This window comes from Sebastes umbrosus, chromosome 6, assembly GCF_015220745.1.
Source record: "Sebastes umbrosus isolate fSebUmb1 chromosome 6, fSebUmb1.pri, whole genome shotgun sequence".
NCBI classification, from domain to species: domain Eukaryota; kingdom Metazoa; phylum Chordata; class Actinopteri; order Perciformes; family Sebastidae; genus Sebastes; species Sebastes umbrosus.
The window spans coordinates 31,130,731-31,151,391 of record NC_051274.1 but is presented as its reverse complement, the minus strand read 5'-3'; the positions used below and the strand labels follow the sequence as shown (position 1 = coordinate 31,151,391).

Here is a 20,661-nt window from a genome sequence, read left to right as displayed (position 1 = left end):
TTGACCAATCAGAATCGAGTATTCAACACAGCCGTGTAATAAGTAATTAATAACGCACGGAAAAGGAAGTTTTGGCCCGGATATCCGCTGGCTACACCAGAACCCCAGAAATACAGTATAGCCCCTTCCTTCCCATCCCCATTAGAATTAGACAAAACAGAGATAAACTTAATCAAGTTTTATTTCCAAATATAAATAAACACCTCAAACAAAAATGAAAAAAGGAAGCCACACAGGTAATCGGTACAGTACCGTGGTGGTGCTAGTAATATTAGCACCGTTAAGGCAGTCGGTTCGAAGCCACATCTATTTGCCTTGATAATGTAGCGTAATAAAATAATAAATCTACAACATTTACAAAAATATACATCCTTTACTAAAACAAGCCCTGATGGAATGTTGTTTATGGCTTTAAATAGAAACAGAACAAACTGGACAGCATGTTAGAAAATACTTTAAATATTAAAAAAACAACAGCACTACATATGAAACTTTTAGTGCAATTATATAATACGTTAAAAAAATAACACAGTATATACACTCTTCTCTCTTGAATGCTACATATCAAACAGACTGTCTGTTATTGCTGTCGTAATGTTGTTGTTTTTAGCCCGTTCCTCGTCCTTCCTCTGCTTCGCTACCCAACATGTAACAATGCATTCATGTTGGTTCGTACTGTATGCAGCAGGAGCAACGCAGGCTGCGCTAGTTGGCTCTTTATTATCCCTTCCGATAGAGATCTGTTGTTTGCACACGTCCAGACGAGTGCCGGGGCTATTGTTTTGTTTTATGACCATCTCTGCTGGGTCGCCATGGCACCGAGGCCCCTGGCCCCGAAGTCTAATCCCGTCCAGTGTTTCGAAATTCCAGACGTTGGCTGAATCATGCCCGTATCGCGGTCATACTCCCAAATGTTGTCATAGTCCATTTCCTGGTCATCTGGCTCTGTGGGTTCAAGGTACGAGTGGTGATCTATAGGAGCGAGAGAAGATTCCCAGGCTTTTAGTTTCAAACAATGAAAGACAAAACCTCGCCCCGACTGAACAAACTTGGACACGGACCCGACATACGTGTGGTGTGATCGGCCTTGTACCAACATATAATCTTACTGTAAAACCGGTAGTGTAACATGCCACTAGTACACCACCTTCTTTTGTTATTCATGTTCTATTTCTAATGTTGCATGCAACCTGTCAGATGAAATAAGTCGGCTAACATAGACTAGCGTATGTTAGAATTAAGCTGTGAATCAAAGTAAGAAATGCAATTACCAGGTAAATTCTGTTTTCATTTGTGATAAAAGAGCCTGTAGATGTGTGTCTGTGTGTGTTAAACCCTGCACAGTTGTGTGCTGTCAATCACAGTGCAGGAGTAAACCCCATCTGTGAAACAGTGTTCTCTTACACTGGGCTTCCCCCCACATGGGACATCTGCACAGATGGCATTTAGAGCTGCACTAAGCTCCATTTCATTGACACATTTACGCATTTCCTGCACTTCCTGTGTACCTGCTAAGAGTTCAGTCTATTCAAAGTGCATGCGGTGTTTAATTTAAGGAGTAATGGGAGAGAGAGCAATGCTCCATGTCCTTGGTGGTATTTAGGAAGGCGACTGCTTGTGATGACTTTCATAACTCGCATTTGTGTGATGAAACATAATGCTACAGTGTGATAGCTGCGGTTTGAAACAGTGCCCATTGTTTCATCCATAGAAATCTATATTTTATTAAGCCATGCTATGAAAATAACACTGCCTTTTTTTTTTGTTTGACAAGATGAAAAATATTTTGTCAGGAATGGAAGCATATAATCATTTATTTAGAGCTGTCAATTGATTAAAATATTTTTAATTAATTAATTCATTAATTAATCACAAATTTTTTATCTGTTCAAAATGTACCTTAAAGGGAGATTTGTCAAGTATTTAATACTCTTATCAACATGGGAATGGGTAAATATGCTGCTTTATGCAAATGTATGTATATATTTATTATTTAACAACACAAAACAATGACAAATATTGTCCAGAAACCCTCACAGGTACTGCATTTAGCATAAACAATATGCTCAAATCATAACATGGCAAACTGCAGCCCAACAGGCAACAACAGCTGTCAGTGTGTCAGTGTGCTGACTTGACTATGACTTGCCCCAAACTGCATGTGATTATCATAAAGTGGTCATGTCTGTAAAGGGGAGACTCGTGGGTACTCATAGAACCCATTTTCTTTCACATATCTGGAGGTCAAAGGTCGAGGGACCCCTTTGAAAATGGCCATGACAATATATCCTCGCCAAAATTTAGCGTATTAGTACCTTCACTCTAGCTGTAAAACTGTCTGCTACAACCTCTGAAAGATCAAATAAGGGCCTAGGCCCGACAGCAGCCTGTAGTTTGATATGTAACCAGTATCTTCCCTCTAGCTTTAAAACTGAGCCCGCTACATTTACATTATCCCGTTAACTTTGACAGCCCTACATTTACTATTAACTGTTGAACACACTTGACCTCCTCACACAGGCACGCTATTCATAAACAGAGGAATGTGCTCGCATGCCTTCACTTCTTACCTGGTGAGTAACCGTAAGGCATCTGAGAGGCGTTCCTCGCGGAGCTCGACGGGAGGAGAATCTATGAAAAGATGTGAAAACAAAAGAAAGTTATTTCCCATGATCAGTTATAATAAACATTCTCACATTCCCCGAAAATATCTGTTTTCATCTGTAGCACCTGTTCAAATATCACCAGCAGAACAAGTATATACACAAACGCTCTGCTACCACACGGCGCATTACTGTTGCACTTTGTATACACAGCATTCCAGAAACCAGAGTGTCCTGGGAGATGAGTATCTCTGTGTTTCTCACCTGCTCTTGCACTTGGCCGGGCGTGGGCAGCAGCTTTAGCCTGGACACGGCCTCGGCTCTCTGCTCTGCTTGGCTCTGAGGCGAGTCCACATCCAGGCACAGAGTCTGTCCCTGGGGGGTGGTCAGGACCAGGCTTCTCCTGCAGCGCCTGCCCATGGGAGGGGTGCGGAGCTGGAAGGAGGAGGGTAGGACCTGGGGGCCCTGCTGCTGATGGTGTTGGTGGTGGTGGTGGTGGTGGTGCTGAATTGGCTCTTGCCAGCTTTGCTGCTATAGAATAGAGAAGAAGGAAAGTTATAAGGATGTAAAACAGGAGTTCAGATAAGTGGTTCCCAACCTGGGTTCCAGCCCCCTTGAGGGCAGGCGCTTAAAATTTCAGGGGGTGTGCAAGGATTAGTCTCCTCGGAGGTTGTCAAAATGAGTATATGTATAACTAAAACCATAATGACACACTTACTGGATAATTTATCCAAAAATCGGTATATAAATCTATTTTAAATATATATTTGTTTGCTACTTAGTAGGCTACATTCTGTTCAAACCCAGTATTTGTGCAAAGTTGCAGATAAAGATCAGGCTACACTATTAATATTAGTATTATACTATTTGTAGAATTAGATTCCAGTGGTGGCCGCGTAGGATTGTTTCCAACTTCCGACAATAACTCCAGAGCGTTGTTAAGTTCAAAAGCCAACATTTATTGGAAAAAGATAGATGTGATCATTTCCAAAATTCACAACATGTTTTTTATCTAATGAAATATTCTGCTTCAACCCATATTTGTTGGCATTTAGCCTTTCAAAAACAAAATTTGCTCTCCTGCTTGCCGCACACAAAGGGAGGCATGCACTGACTAGTTATGTTCATTAAAGAAAGTTGATTTATTAATAAGACTACTCATTTAAAACGCTGAAAACTTTAGCTTTTCTTAGATACAAGTAGGGGGCGGGGGGTCTTCAAGGAAAATAGGTTGGGAACCACTGGTTTAAATGATTCATATTTAGGATAATTTCATCTGGTACTCAAATAGATCTTCGAAACGAGCGAAACTGTGACGAATACAATTTGATTTAAATATTTCCTGAAGATGTGCATACATGTGTGTTTGTGTGTGTGTGTGTGTGTGTGTGTGTGTGTGTGGGTGTGCACTGCTTGATATCGGACAGGCTGCGCAGGTGTAAATTGAGTCTATGGATCCAGTATCGTTGGCCCACTTACCGCTGGCCTGGCCTGGTTCAGGGAGTAGACTTCGGGGCTGCAGGGCTCATCGTACAGGGGCGACAAGGGCTGTCGGGGGGCGCACATGTCCGAGTGGCGCTGAGGGACGTTCAGGGAGTAGTTCAGGGATGTCTGAGGGGTGCTCCAGCTGTTGGACTGATCACAAAAACATTCAGACAGTTAGTTTAAAACACCAACCGATGCGAGCCAGTTTTCCCTTCCGTCCCTCTGTCTCTTCTTTCTCACACTCTTTGAGTTCACAGGAGGCGATCACATAAGACACACTGTAGGATCAGATTACCAAATACAGGTTTTGGACCATTGCCAGTCATGATCTGCAGCAATCTGCTGTCTCAACAATCTGCTTATGTATAGAAACTGAACTCCTAACTGATAAGTAATGTAGAGATATCCCCTAAGTATAGTAAATGCTTTTTGATGGGTGGCTTAAGCTTTGTTTATGAACTATAATAGAGCTTTCATCCCCTAGCACCATCAAGAAGATTGATCTTTCAACCTCACTTGTGCACAACTATCACCCCATTTGTTAACACCATACGCTCCGCCGACTGCTCGGCGTGTCTATTTTAGTTACCGCTCACATGACATTGTAAAATAAGTCAACGGTCTCGAGGGGAATATTCGGTTATCGAGTTAGACGCCAGACTGAATTACCTTGACGAGCGGGGCTTTCTCCAGCCGCTGCGGGCTGACCCGATGCAGGGCCGAGTAGGGCGTGCTGTAGACCTGAGAGCGCAGCGAGCCGTCGGAGGGCTGGAGGTAGGAGCCGCGCTGGGGGGAGGAGTAGCGCTGGGACAAAGGTCGTAGGTCGCGCTCGGGCCTGGTGTGGGAAGACACGCTGTTGGTCCGGCTGCCCAGGCGGGCGGTCTCGGTCGAGGAGGGACGACTGGAACTGTACTGTAAGGACAACAAAAAAACACGAAGAGCAAAAGTCAGCCAAGAGTTGAGGCTTCAGGTATTATAAACTGCTTCTCGTCTCCACGGCGTTAGTTTTCTGCATCATTTTGTGTTTTTTTTAGTGAGTGGGAGAGAGAAGGTCTCCCGTCGCTTTAATTGGGAGGGGGGTGGTTCAGGTCAGGAGCTGAAATACATGTCTTCTGGGCACTGAGCCCTCTCCATTTTAAGCTAATTGGACGGGGAGTCGGCCTACATAGCCCCTCTCTCTCCTGGGGGAGTTTGGTCAAAAGTCCTGATAATGCAGAGTGCAAGTTTACAAGCAAACTTTTCAGTACTGAGTCAACATGTACCGTAAGAGCCTCTTATTCCACTGCATCCAGATGTTGTTTTTAAGTTGTTTTGGCAAAAAATTACTGACTTTGTTTTGTAGGTCTGTCCTCGACTATAGAAATTCTTAGTCGACTAACTAACTCATACGATTTTGTTGACTTTTGTTGAGTTTCTCCTCAAAGAATCACACAAAAGCACCACTTTAAATCTTATTTTTACCAGAGATGTGCTCAGAAGTTTCTTGGAAATAACTCATTCAGCATGAAAAATGGCATAAAATACAACTAATGGGCTAAAGAAATGTTAGTTGACTGAGACCAAAACAACCGGTTAGTCGACTAATCGACTAAGAGCGGGGGCAGCTCGTTTGTTCTGATTGTTCCTACTGGACGGCCTGAGGATCGCCGGCTGAGCCTTCGTAACAGGAGCGGTTTGGCCTCCAGACCTCGCTTAATAATTAACTTTGTGAAAGAAAGGTGTTGCTGCTCAGCTCCACCAAAACAAACACAAGGTTTTTTTTTTAGCAGTGAACAAATAACTCCTACCACATTTACCACATACTTGAACTTGAGTACACAGTAGCGCACGGCTGACTTACACAGAGGGGTTCAGCGTATCCCGGGGAGAGAGGGTTGTCTTCGTGAATAGGTAGCTGAAGGTTGAGGGACCCACATCCACTCTGTGACTGGCTGAACTTCAGAGACTCGGAGCGTCCGTGGCTGTTTCCACTCCACCTGTCGAACTGTGGAGCCTTGAGATTATAGGACAAAAAAAAATAAATATTGATCCTCCAAAGTTAATCGTGATTAATTAGTATCTGTTCAAAATGTATTTAACATTCTTATCAACATGAGAGTGGACAAATATGCTGCTTTATGCATATGTATGTATATATTTATTATTGGAAATCAATTAACAAAACAAAACAATGACAAATATTGTCCAGAAACCCTCACAGGTACTGCATTTAGCATAAACCAATATGCTCCAATCATAACATGGCAAACTGCAGCCCAACAGGCAACAACAGCTGTCAGTGTGTCAGTATGCTGACTTGACTATGACTTGTCCCAAACTGCATGTGATTATCATAAAGTGGGCATGTCTGTAAAGGGGAGACTCGTGGGTACCCATAGAACCTATTTTCATTCACATATCTTTAGGTCAGAGGTCAAGGGACCCCTTTGAAAATGGCCATGCCAGATTTTCCCTCGCCAAAATTTAGCATAAGTTTGGAAGGTTATTTAACCTCCTTTGCGACAAGCTAGTATGACATGGTTGGTGCCAATGGATTCCTTATGTTTTTCTAGTTTCATTGGATACCAGTATTTTCACTCTAGCTTTAACACTGAGCCCGCTACTACCTAAAAATCGTGTTAATGCCTTAAAGAAATCAGTGGCATTAAAATTAATTATCGTGTTAACTTTGACAGCCAGTTTTTCCTCTCCAAAATTCAGCATAAGTTTGGTGCCTTAATTCAAATATTTGACAAACAACCAATGAGCATCAGACTTTTGTCTTTTTTTAGACTTCTATCGGACTGTTGACTTAGTAGCAGTAGCATTTGTAGTATTTGTAAATCATAAATCATAGTCATGTTGAATTGACAAAAGAGGCAGGGCCGTGTTGTCTTTATCACTTCTCCTCGTAGGTGAGTAGTGTAACTGTTGAAAGGAAGGAGGGCAGGGCCTCACCTCTCTGTGCGTCGGGGTGTAGATGATGTCATACACGGGGGGCGGGGGGCTGAGGACGGGCACGTCAGCACTTTTGAAATGCTGGATCCAGTCGCAGAACTCGGCCCTATCCAGACACGACACCACTATGGGGTTGATCAGCTTTCCTGGGAAGAGAGAGAGGAGGTGGGGGGGGACACAAAGCATGTCATTCGGTCCGTTCGCTCACTGGAATGTGCCATAGTCAGACTGTCATTCACTGGAGATAAAACCAGCTCATTCATGAAGGGGTTACGCTCCGTGACGCTAGCAAATTCATGGAAAAGGCCACTTGGCGTAAAACATGCGTAAGAATGTACACTCATTTAAATCCCTTTAACATCAGATGGCTAGTAAAGCGGCTGCAGTGGAGCAGATTCAGTGTATTTACCTTCGATCATAAACGTGTTGGGTTTGACGTCTTGGCAGGGAGTGGTCACGGTAATCATGTTGAGTGGAAGTTTCCCCTGTAATCATAATTACTCTTTAATACAACAAGTCTTTGATGCAACACAGCTCAGGATGTGATTAAGTTCAGAGAGGTCAGTGAGGTCAACGGTACCTTGTAGAAGAGTCCATCGTTCTCCTCTGATAGGATGATCAGCGATGACGGGTACATCACCAGCAGTCTGTCGCTCTGTTCCTGTGGACACAAGATACAGTGTTATTCTATTGTCATTTATAGGTAATACCAGTTAACCATTGTCTTTGTTTTGTTTCCCCTATGTATTTTTTCACCATTAAATTATTATGTCAAAAGTCATCAGAGGACAATAGGAACACAATGATGCACACTCCGTTAGCCAGTTCCCAGGGCTATTTAACGTCATAATTACGTCAACAAGCGTTTGAGAAACACATCAATGGCGACTCGCCGACAATGTAGCTGGCCACGCTTGGCTGTTTTGTTGCTTTTGTCGCTCGTAGTGTGAAATAGCTTAAGGCAATTTCAGGGATTATTTCCTTTTGAAGAAATCCATTTCTCATTTGTGTGCAAGGTGAAAGGAAAATTCTCAAATATGGCACAATAAAGTAAAAGAGAAAGTTAGAGCAAATTAAATTGAATGTGATTTATCCGTCTCTGGAATGTTTTCACGTTTTGATATTGGAGGTAAGATTTCTTTGCTTGGACCGACGTCGAGGTGGAGCTGTTCCTGAAAGTAACACACGAGTGTAAATCGTTTGTTTTAGTTCACGTCAAGGGATGTGACAAAGGACACGTCATGACTGATAAGACCCGATCAAGAAGTGAACGTGGGTGTCTGCGTCATCGTTTTCAAAGGTCTCTGTTTCTGCTCGTCCAGACTAAAATGCAACACCGCAGTTTTAAAACTAAGCAGCGTTTTCAAAAGTGTCCGTTTTAGGGGCTCGAAAACGCCGTAGTAGTGTGGACGCTAGGCATACATGTAGCAATGTTTTAAAATGAAAGCGTATTAGTGTGGATGTAGCCTAAAAAATAAAAGCCCTGATGACTCCAGTTATTCTGACTGTGTGAAGATACGACTATGAATAATACAAAGCTAAGAGGCGACCGTGAGACCTGGTGCGAACATTTAAAAAAAATACCAGTGTTATCCTTTAATACTCTGTTGAGAGACGCAGTTTAAATCCCAGTACGATCTTCAGTCCAACCAGTTAGTGGGGCATTTAGAGGTGCGGCAGTTTATGTTTCCTCTCCCTGTCGGGAGGGTGTGTCCGAACAGACAGCTGACATTCCAGCTGTGAGGTGAGTCGAGTCGCTGCGTGAGCCGGGCAAATGCCTCTCACACACCCAGGCCCTAAATCTCATGCACTTCAGTCGGGTGCTGCCGCACATTTCCCACAGTTGAATTAATTACCCATATCCATGCAAGCCGTGTCATGACCGCTGTTTTTATTGGCTGTTGCGGGAAGCTGTGTCAGCGTTGTTTGTTTGCGATATGGTCAGCGAGGACTCGTGTGTTTTCGCTTTGCAGGTGTCTGACACTGTCTTCAGGAAAATAAAGATAATAATGACAAATCTGCAGGAGATGTGCCATTAACCAAAATATGGACTCCACCCTTTTCCACTGACTGCTCTCATTGTGTTGAGGTAATGTGTGTTGCGCAATTTAAAAACTATGTGAGTCACCTGGTTCTAGAGCTCCTGCGTTTATTCATCGTGTGAAAAATTCCCAGGAAACATGTACATGTATGATGAGTTACAGTCTGCTCTACTGTACATTTCCATAAATAAGGCAACAGCAGAGATGGTGCGTTTTACGTCCAGTCACAGTGATTCACTCTTGATAAGCAGCAGCGGCGTCTTACCTGGCAGGGCAGGTGCTGCAGTCGGACTTTGGTGACGTAGCTGATGGTGCCCAGGCTGTCCCGCTGAGAGCCCTCCCACTCGTAGATAGGCTCTCTGTTGATGGAGTTCCTCAGCTCCTCTCTGCCCTCAGAAGTCTTGTCCTGGTTCACCTGTGACAGGAGCACATGGGGGGAGAATAATCAGCAAAGTAAATATAAACAGAGCTTTTTGCCCTTCAGCAAATATCTTTTCTCAGAACGCCTCTCTCTTGTTTGTTCACTGTAACGGCTCCCTATAAGCTGAGGCTTATAAATGCACATCATCAGTTGTTTTCTTCTGTTGTGACGTATCTAGGATATCATGTCTTTCATCAGCCTTCTCCCCACCTGTGGGTGTGGAGTCAGCACTTTGGCCCCTTTGCAGATGTGAGGGTTCGTTTGATGTAGGCTGCTGCGATGCGGTCAATGCCGCTCCCTAGTATCCAGGCCTCAGGGGAGAGCCAGCAGTGACCTACCTGACTCATCAGATCTACACACACCCTGTTTATCAGAAGTGGTTGAAGTCGAAGCATTTTCCTGGCTAATCCACCAGGTGGATTAAAAGATGACCTCACTCAAGTGCTTGTTTGAATTCGTTTTAAAAAAAAAAAAAGGGATGTTAATCACAGGACAGGAGCCTGATACAATGACTACGTTTACATGCACACTGTAAACAGCATACTACGTTTGGATATTCTGAAATTTATTCCGAATGGAGCATTTTTTCTGATTAAAACATGTGGGATATGCTGATATTCAGGTTTTAGGAGCATTCTTTGGACATGTATACATTCTGAATATGCGTCTCAATTTGGGGTTTTCACGGCAGTTTGCAACACATAGCCTCTTCCTGTTTACGTCCAGCTTTGTGCGTTGTACACAAACCATCTAGCCAGCAGTTTGCAGAGACGCATGCCCAAAATAAAAAGCCCATATTTCTGGTGGGAAGGAGAAACACACACCTACTTTTAAACATTATGAAAGACTTGAATATCAACAGGATTTTGGATATGCGCAAATATCGCAACGCCGACCTTTTCACAAAGGTGGTTGAAGTAATGAAATAGTGAGACCGTGTTTGCACGGTCGAACAAGTCCGCCATCGATTACGTTAATCAGAGTATTAGTAGCCGCATTTTAACAGGAATATTAGTGGAATATTAATATATATATATTATATTATATTCATTTGCCATGCAAACAGCCTGGAAGGAATATTGTCTTTTTCGGGCAAAAGGCTGTCAATCGATTAAAATATTTAATTGCATTAATCGCATGATTGTCCATGATTAATCACACATTTTTTATCTGTTCAAAATGTACCTTAAAGGGAAATTTGTCAAGTATTAAATACTGTTATCAACATGGGAGTGGGATAATATGCTGCTTTATGCAAATGTATGTATATATTTATTATTGGAAATCAATTAACAACACAAAACAATGACAAATATTGTCCAGAAACCCTCACAGGTACTGCATTTACCATAAAACAATATGCTCAAATCATAACATGGCAAACATTTAGCGCAACTTCATAGCGCTATTTACTCTCCCTCGTGACAAGCTAGTATGACATGGGTAGTATGCTTAATTTTTCTAGTTTCACATGATACCAGTATCTTCACCCTAGCTTTAAATCTGAGCCCGCTACATCCTCTGAAAGATCGATTAATGCGCGTTATCGTGGTTTACGTTGACAGCCCTAAAACGTAGTCAATGTAACAAAGACTGTTTGGAGCGAAGTGGCATCCATAAAGTGTTGTTGGACTTACTTTCACTCTGGTGTAGGTTTCGAGTGCAATAGGAGTGCCGCCATTGGCCTCAATGTTGTCCTTGAGCAGGCCAAACCATAGGTCCATTTCTTCTTGGTTGGCACAGTAGACGATGATGGGGTTGAGGCTGACACCTGCAGGGTGCAAAGGTCACAAGTTCAGAAAGGGAAAGCGTCACCCAGGCTTCTCTTTCTGAGCCTTTTTTTTATCTTTCAGAAGGCTTTCTGCCACGGTGGTGAATCATTAACACGGTCTGCTTGTCTGGCTGTTGTGCAATAAGTACAATAAATGCTAACACATGTTCAAAAACCACATGTGAGACCTCTTGCGGAAGATCCCCCCTTGACCTGCTACGTTTAAATATCAAAGCAGACTCTCCCTCCCACAAAACTGCTCACCCAGGAGGAATGAACAGGGTTGAAAAGAGCTGTCAGACCCACACATACCAGAGATAACCAGCAGAGATAGCCTCGTAGCTTTGTACTGGAATTGTCGGGAACTGAATGCCGCTGACTGCTCCTTTAATAAGCAGCTCATCTGTTGACTTTCTCTTCATCCCAGCTCCTAATTGTGGACATTGACCATAGCACTCCCTGGATGTTTTTCCACATTTCAAGCAAGCTAGTGACGTGAAAATTAGCATTCTTGCTAACTCCTGCATGTTTACATCCTGTGTTTTCTACTGATGTTCATTAACGCGCTCTGTCCCGATCAAATAAACAAATAAATGAAAAGTGTTTGGACTGGAAGCACATAATGAGCCTCTCTCTCTCAGTCAAACTGTTTACAGAGGCCATTAACTGTTGTTAACCGTAATTTACTATCATTATCTAACTTTCACAACCACATAAACTCAAACCATGAGAAGACTTCCGGGAATTTTTACAGACCCTCTCGTGCTGCGTTTGCTTGGTCACTCTCTTAAACTCACCAACACCAGTAAAGCTGATTCACATTCTCAGCTCAGAGGAAGGATATCTCTATATGAGATCTTTCACTTGACTCAGAATTTCGTCACGCTTCCTGTCGTATGTTTCCTGTCAGTGATGCCTCCCATTAAGTAAATAAAGGTTCACACAGGAACAATGAAAACAACTGTAATACAATATCGCAAAAATAACAAGCTCGATCCGGGAAATTTCAAAAGTCAAATACGAGAAAGCAACACCAAAGAGGGTCAATATTATGACAGCAGAGATGCGTTCAGATTTCAGTAAGTTGGTAATGATAAAAGATGTATAAACACGGAAACCTTACACTCGCTTCATTAACTTTTCACACGTTAGATTACTTTTTTTTTACTGAGATATTTACCGTTAATCCCCGACTTTACTGCTTTTATTGTTTCCCAGGCAAAGACCAAAAGCCTTTGGTTATTTCTACTTAATGAAAAGAAAGTTTCAGATTGTTTTTTCTTCATTCAGAGCTCAAAAGCTAAGTGGCATTTATTCCACCGGGCATTAACCTGAGCAGTTTTTGGGAATGTGACCATAGATTATGTGTAGTGACAAGGCTGAGAGCGGTAGCCGGGCTTTTCTGCGCGACAGCTGGACCGACTGAAGTGCACCTGTTGTCTAACAAGCGGGGCCTTTAAGGCCGGTTTGACCGAGGGTGAAGGGGGCCCAGCTCTGGTTAGTCTTGGGGTTGAGTGGAGGTGAAGAGGGTCGCGGCACCTTTTGAATCACTGGAATGTGACAACATAGGAAATGCTGCAGCTCGAAAATAGCGTGTGGTTTTATAAATGGTGAGAACTTTTACGTTGATCCATAACTGATGACAGAGTCAAACGTAGAAGAACATCAGCAGGAGGTAAAAAAATATAGTGTACAGATTATAAGCAGGGCTGTCAACTGATTAACATATTTAATCGTGATTAATCTCAAATTAATCACACATTGTTCTGTTCAAAATGTACCTTAAAGGGAGATTTGTCAAGTATTTAATACTCTTATCAACATGGGAGTGGGCAAATATGCTGCTTTATGCAAATGTATGTATATATTATAACTTAACTACTGTATGACTTGCCCAAAGGATTATCATAAAGTGGGCATGCCTGTAAAGGGGAGACTCGTGGGTACCCATAGAACCCATTTTCATTCACATATCTTGAGGAAAATGGCCATGCCAGTTTTTCCTCGCCAAAATTTTGCGCAAGTTTGAAGCGTTATTTAGCCTCCTTCCTGACAAGCTAGTAAGACATGTTTGGTGCAAATGGATTAATTATGTTTTTCTAGTTTAATATGATATTAGTAACTTCACTATAGCTCTAAAACTGCCCGCTACAACCTCCCAAAGATCGATTAGCGACCAGGCCCGACGTCAGATTTTTAAGAGGTTAATTAAAAATCACAAGTTGCGTTAATGCGTTATAGAAATGAGTAGCATTAAAATGGATTTGCGTTAACCCGTAATTATTGTGTTAACTTTGACAGCCCTAATTATAAGCATTAATTGAAAGACCAGGACTCTCGCTCCGGCTTTAGTTCATCCTCCGTCTTCCTTTTTTTGTTTGAAGTCAGCTGCTGCTGGATTAGCCGGTTCCAGTTCTGAGTGATTGATCGGCTAAATTCAACACAATAAAACTCAAAACTGACGCTTACAACATTCCAGGGATTGGTGCCAACACCCACTCTCTCTGTGTCCTCTCTCTAGTCGAGTCAAACTTACCGTTTATTTGAAAGGCGAATTCCTGGGGTTGGCTGTGGTTGCAGTTCTGTTGCAGGTTGCAGATGGTGAGTTCTTTCAACGGAAGAGTTCCCTGCACACAAAACAACAAAAAGCTTTATCACAAAAACATGTTTTCACTCACATACCTAAAGCAGTCTCTATTTGACCCGACTATTCAGCTCTAAGTTTTAACAAAAGATATTAATCACCTTGATGCTGAGGTCAGCCTCGGTGATGTATTCGTGTCTGCCTGACGTTCGCCGTCATCTTATATTCTGACTAACACTGCATACAGGTGCTTAGCTGTCTCTTTTTCTTTTGACATGGAGTTTAGCTCTCAACAGACAGACAGTAAAACAATGATTAATGGCTGCTCATTCTTTATGAGGCAGGTGAAGAAGCATCATCGTGTTTATCAACACAAACCTGGTTGACAGGGTACGCATGTCAAAAGGTATGATGGCATAACATAAAGCTCTGCCCTACAGGGATATTAGAACTATAAAATATAAACCCTGAGACATCAGCTGATACTGAGGAACCATTGGTTTGAAAGGAAGGATTGTGATATAACCTGAGTTAAAAAAAAACTCACCTGGTATGTCAGTCCGGTTGTGTTGTTGGAGACAAAATGGAGGTGTGTCTGGAAGAGGTCCAGGTAGCAATCATGTATCTCCTGCAGAGATAAAAAGTGAAGTTTAATGGTTAGAGATGCAGATAGAGTGTTTCTATGAGAATTAAAGCTTTATTAGGCAGAATGTTTTTGGCATCATTGGGCAAACAATTCCATAACAATCTTTCAGCATATTGTAATTCAAGTGTTCTGAGAGAAAACTACACTTCTGCACCTCCTCATGGCTCTGTTTTCAGGCTTTAGAAAATCTATAGCCCGTGACGGGAGACTTTGACCAATCACAGGTCATTTCAGAGAGAGAGAGCGTTCCTATTGGCTGTGCTCTGGCTGGTGGGTGGTGCTTGGCATTTCCTGAGCTGATCTCAACATGGCTTCCAGGTCACAAACTTTCTCATTTTACAGCTAAATTGTACTATCAGCGCTGCCTCGTTTGACTGTTTGATCAGAGTTCGCGAGTGATTGACAGCCGGCTCAGAGACGGCAGCTGGATCTTGCAGATGTCATTAGGAGCACCGGAGGACACATGCACTACTGTCAGGATGTAGTGACGGTTTTATAAAAATAACTTTTTGTTAAGACCGACAGTGGTCGAAACATGTTGGCTTTTTGAATGATTTAGCCACTACAATAAAGGCTTTTTAATATATTTCCTTCCTCGTTGACACTTGTTTTAGTATTTTGGAGTGCCTGGATAACCTTCCTGTCTATCCTGATTTCACGGTTGAATACACAGAGCAACCAGTTATCTCTCTTTACAACTTTTTAATCATCTTTGCTCCATTTCTACCCACTGCCGCTTTAACGTCTTTTACAATCCTTGTTTTCTGCGTTATAAATATTCACATACAGTGTTTACAGTACAGCAGCAGTACAGATTTCACAGATCGGCACACTTTTTTCTTAGAAAACAAAACTGTAAAATCAGCTGGTTTAGTGTCAATGAAATGAAACCTTGCATGCAAATAAATAAGCACATGCTGTACTCTGATGTCTGTCTCAGATGAGGAAACAGTCATATATGAGATGTATCATCCTTTAAATCCCCGCCGGGGGTTATGTCTGATAATGTACTTCACATTGGAACATATTATTCTTGTATCATCTGCTGATTCATGGAGCATCAACAGGTGCTCGACCACCGATTCTCAGAAGTGTAGGAATTTCTTAACTGACCACAAAAGTCCTGTGTTTTTCTTTAATGAATCATGTACTGCTTCCTTTGTCGGTATTTAGTAATACATCTTTCCTTCCTGCGTGGTAGTGTTTTCTGTTATAATACAATGTGTTCTTTTTCCCGTCATGACGCCATTCCTTCAATCAATCTTTTCTTTTTTAGTGTTTGACAGCGCTGTTGTGTCACAGCGTCCTCTATCAGTCTCTGGGATCAGAGGAACTCTCTCTCTCTTTACCCTGAGGATTTTTCTCAGAGATGTTTCACAACCGCAGCAGAAGCGAGCGTGTCCAAACACAGGCTGCCGTCCGCTTTGTGGAGAGCGGATTGGATTATTCACAGCCATCCACCACGTCAATACCGGCAGCGAGTTTCAGTGTGTTTGGTTTGGTGGCCGCAGAGCAACATCCTGTTACTCTCCGCTTGTTTCTTTTTTTATGGCATAGATGACTGGCATGATGTGTCATTGAAGGCTTGGTCATTGTTTTAAGACCTCACGAACCACAATAAGGATTGTGCAGCATTAGTTTTGTTTTCTTTATCCTTGCTTTCCTGCTGTTTCACCATATAGAGTCATTAAAGAGTCATTTTGTTCCACTTACCTGGCAGTGGACGAAGCGGAAACGAACTTTGGAGCTGTGAATCATCCGTCCGTAATTCTTCACGTTGATGCTGCTCTTCTTCCAGCCGCTGGCCGGGTCGTAAGGGAATGGGGGATCCCATTTTATTTTGTCTATTGTTTGCAGATCTTTATGGGACATTTCCTGCAAACCGGGGCATAATGTTAGTGTTCAGACACGACATGAATAAAACCAGTTAGACCTGCTGTTGAAATCAGTCAGAGACGCCAATAAAAATCGAATCGCACACACACGGGTTGGCGTTTATAGGAGAGACGTTTTTGGTTTGGTATGCAGATGCTACGAGCCTAGATGGAGGTTCTCTTACCTTCCCATTGGTGACGGTGCACAAGATGTTGATGATGCTGTTGGACTTCTCCTGTCCCTCCTGGGGATTTTTTCTGCGAAACAGGCGACTGCTGTCAGAGAGAGAAAGAGGAAAATCACGTGTTACCACTCACTCTCCAGTGTTTGCCATCTATTCTGTTTGCGTGTCAGTTAACCTCCCAATGCAGCGTCAACAAGGAATACTTCCTGTTTATGGGAGTTCACTGTTGTTTACTGTTGTCAAATAGTCTTTCATCTACTGTGTTGCATTTCAAATTCAGGGACTGAGACTTCTCTATTTTCCATGTTTTTCTTCCATAGTAGTCGAGTCACACGCTTGAACCACTGACTTTAATTTTTACGACTTTAAATCCTGTTTTGTGTCTCTCTTTCCTTTGTCCTCACTCCATCAATGCCAGCCGTTTAAGCGATAAGAACAATCAGGTCTTGTGTGTCTGATAGCGAGGATATGCATAGGAAAATCAGCATTCAATGTCCTCCTTTGTTTTGCGTGACCCTCATCTGTTACCATTAGTGTCACATCTTTACAAGGAAGCTCCCTCACTTGCAATGATAAGGCCGGGGTTACTGCTTTTTACAGTCTCAGCCTGGAGTTTATCTGCTTATCTACACACATGTATGTGCCAGTGTCCTCGGTGCAACAACGCAGGCTTTTGTGTGCACGGTGGGAATCGAGGTCTGTCCAATCAGGACGTCCATGTGCAGCAGCAATCATTGATTATTAGTGAGTGATGCTATTCGGCTGTTTTACAATGTATTCGTGCACGTAGAAAAGTATGAAAATAAGGCTGTATATTGGCAAGAATATGGCGATACGATACATATAAAGATACAGGGGTAATGATTCAATATATTGCGATATATTGTGATGCTGTAAGCAAGGCGATATATTGCGATTTTTTTAAATTTCCCATCAGATATACACCATTTTAGAGTAGGCAAAAATAACATATTTATACTGCTTGGTTTTTGCCCCAAACTGCATGTGATTATCATAAAGTGGGCATGTCTGTAAAGGGGAGACTTGTGGGTACCCATAGAACCCATTTTCATTCACATATCTTGAGGTCAGAGGTCAAGGGACCCCTTTGAAAATCGCTATTCCCGCCAAAATGTAGCGTAAATTTGGAGCGTTATTTAGCCTCCTTCTCGACAAGCTAGCATGACAAATAGCGGCCTGGCCTGACGGCGGGGTGTACGATTTTTTAGAGGTTAATTAAAAATGTGTTTTGGAGAATCTTAACAGTATCGCATAACATAATATCGCGATACTCGATATTCTCTTACACTCCCCTATATGAAAACCAGGCACACTGATGCAATCCGCCGTTGCAGAGTGAAAGAGGAATGCAGATAATAGACAGGTAGTGGATATGCACACGTAACATTCTCCAAGTCACCCCACAGCGGCATTCAACCGCTACCCGCTCCTCTTCTCTGTGGGGAATATACCTGAGCCCTGGCCTGATTCACCAACACAAAAGAGTTAGTAGGGTACACAGGAAACTGGAACACTGAACGTATTGTCTGCGTGAACCGTCGACCCAACTCGGAAGGTGTATCAGTGTTCAGGCATGCAGCCGTTGGGTTTCAGAAACCCTGTCGTCCTGTTTTTATTTGAAAACTAAGCTGAATGGCACGTTTGACAAAACCAGACCCTGAATCATCACACAGTGCAGACTGAGGAGCGGAGGCTAATTAGAATCAGATGCGGCGGTCCAGCAGAGTGGGCTGTCCCGTGGGTAACATGCCCAGGCGTATAATCCTGGAAGATTAAATAAAACTAAATACAATAACAAGTATAACCCGTTAATGCCAGTCTGTTCCTATATTCACCCTTCAGGTCAGATCACTACAAGCTATTAACTTGTGTCATTAAATCAGATATTATCAGCTATTAACTATAATTCTAACATGTGATCTTGATAATGAATGGGGGTCAGGTCCTGATTTTGGAGGGAAACCAGATTCACTGACAGCTGGTCAGATTATCTTCACAGAGATGCAAAGAGGAGGCAAATGGTAACTGGATCATTGACACCGTTTATTGGCCCGTAGACGGGCAGCGGCTTAGGCACGACTCCGGGACTATCCTGTATTACCATATGATCCTGACCCTGGCCTCCAAAAATTCACAACCTCTTTCTAACCCCGTCCGCTCTCAAACCCTGAGGAATACCAAGAATTCTTTCCAGCTGAAACACAGAGGCTAAAATAACAAGGCGGCAGCAGGGCATGACACATTTTGACACAAGTACAGTAGAGGTATAGGAATACCTGGACAAGTTGGTGATTATCTCTTACCTGTTTCTGCGTAGGAAACTCTTGCTGGAGTATCTGAAGTTGTGCTGGGGGACACATGACATGCTGCTCCCCATGCTGCCGGGCTCTGTGGGGCTTTAACGCTGCTGCTCTGAAATCAAACTGTACTTCCTTCTGTGATGGATGAGTGTAATCCAAGAGTGTGGTGCTGTGTGTGTGCTCTTCCTGCTGCAGTCAGACTGGTAGTGAGGGAGAAGTGGGCAGGCTGAGAGCTGTATAGGCAGACCTGTGAGAGTGTGCGTAAGAGGGGTGGAGTTTGTTGCTGTGTCACAGGCTGCCTGGTGAATAACCAAGTGGGAGTCACACCTTCTGTGAGTGGCCTCTGTCTGTTAAATCAATCCCCAACAACAAAGACAGGGCGGGGGGTTCGGGGTGGAGAAGTGTGCCATTTCACACCTTCCAGGAGCCAAATGGAGCTCGTTGTTGGGGCACAATGAGTGGTCGCCAAACACACCGTGTGTCAATCAAAAGGGGGGGGGGGGAGATGGGAGCTTCTACCGGCATGCCCAGACATGAAAAAATGCCTGCAACACTTGAGTAGTCCATTTATTATTGTCCCGCATACTTTAAACACATCATTGTCATTTTTGGAAACTAAAGTATGTGGTGAAGTGTTGCATTACGGTCGGCTCCCCTCGTTGTTTTTGTTCCACTAATTTGAAAAGAAAACACACAGCAGATGTTAAAAATAGACAAAATGTCATATGTGATATTTTCACTGAGGAGGTGAGAGTATCACAACGTTGTTTTCAGACTTAATGAATGTAAGATTTTTCTGTCTTTACTTTATGGATTATTTTCCTTTTAGCCTTTCATCTGTCAGTGGGGACGGGAAGGGTGGATAGTTGAAACAAGGCATTTGTTTATTCAAAGGCTCTAATTTTCATAAGGCAAGAGGTGTATGCAAACATAGCTTTTTTTTCTTTTTGCATGTTTGCACCTCATGACTTGTAAGGAGTAATTTAATGAGAATAAAGTCATAACTTTCCCTCTCCACAAAAGAGTCAGTTCCTCTATCAGGTCCGTATGGTTCTTTCTTCTGAATAAACTCAGTTTCTTGCACAATCTTTTCAAGGTCCTGATACTGATGATGATGTGGTGCTGATGTGACAAAAGATGAAGTATTTGGTTATTTGTGAAACCTAAACTAAAGTATAATTTCACAAGATGCTCCACGTTCCTCATTTTCACACAGCTGCTCTATTTCCCCTCTAAAATAACACGTAAAATTACTACTTTATAAACTTATGACTTTATTCTCATAATATTAAGGCTTATTTTCTCGTAAACCTTTGACTTTATTCTCATACGACTTTTTTTCTCATAAACTCATGACTTTATTCTCATAATATTATGACTTTTTTCTCGTAAACCTATGTCTTTGTTCTTGTAATATTTTGACTTTATTCTTGAAATCTCAGATTTATTTATTTTTCCTCAATGTGGAACTAATACTCCGTCGTATAATACAGCCAACATTGTATAAAGTTAATTTTCCAACAGAATCAAATTAGCTTTTTTTTTTTTACTTTCCCCGTTTTTAACTTTTAGGAATTAAGTTAATAATAATAAGTTTTAGGTTGCAACACTCATGACTCACACTAGAAATCATGTCATTTTCCACGAACCGTGTCAGGTGGTTTTATCAATCAGACGGAAGACTCATGATCAGCTTGTGTTTGCTCATTAGTGAGATCATTGTCTGTGGTGAGCTGCTGCGATCGTAAAATGAAGTGTGTGTTGCTCGCTGGCAGGTAATGCCGACCTGTTC

General features: G+C 42.4%; 2 protein-coding genes across 4 annotated transcripts in view; one reads left to right on the top strand and one right to left on the bottom strand.

The window, feature by feature from the left end:
- The window catches only part of noc2l (NOC2-like nucleolar associated transcriptional repressor), a 95,771-nt gene that overhangs the window by 14,776 nt on the left and 60,334 nt on the right, over positions 1-20,661 (top strand). The gene's annotated exons all lie outside the window — the stretch shown is intronic.
- Positions 164-19,089, bottom strand: plekhn1 (pleckstrin homology domain containing, family N member 1). 2 transcript variants are annotated; one of them, XM_037771370.1, is made up of 16 exons: positions 18,873-19,089; positions 16,549-16,639; positions 16,203-16,364; positions 14,391-14,471; positions 13,796-13,886; positions 11,126-11,259; positions 9,333-9,482; positions 7,606-7,686; positions 7,435-7,510; positions 7,026-7,171; positions 5,929-6,081; positions 4,758-5,000; positions 4,083-4,238; positions 2,868-3,134; positions 2,571-2,631; positions 164-972 (listed from the first exon to the last, which is right to left on the bottom strand). In XM_037771370.1, exons 1-16 carry the CDS (start codon positions 18,944-18,946, stop codon positions 788-790), a joined length of 2,151 nt encoding a protein of 716 aa, XP_037627298.1. In that variant the 5' UTR covers positions 18,947-19,089; the 3' UTR covers positions 164-787. The 2 variants fall into 2 exon arrangements, with proteins under 2 accessions (XP_037627298.1, XP_037627299.1); XM_037771371.1 differs by having other exon boundaries at positions 2,868-3,131.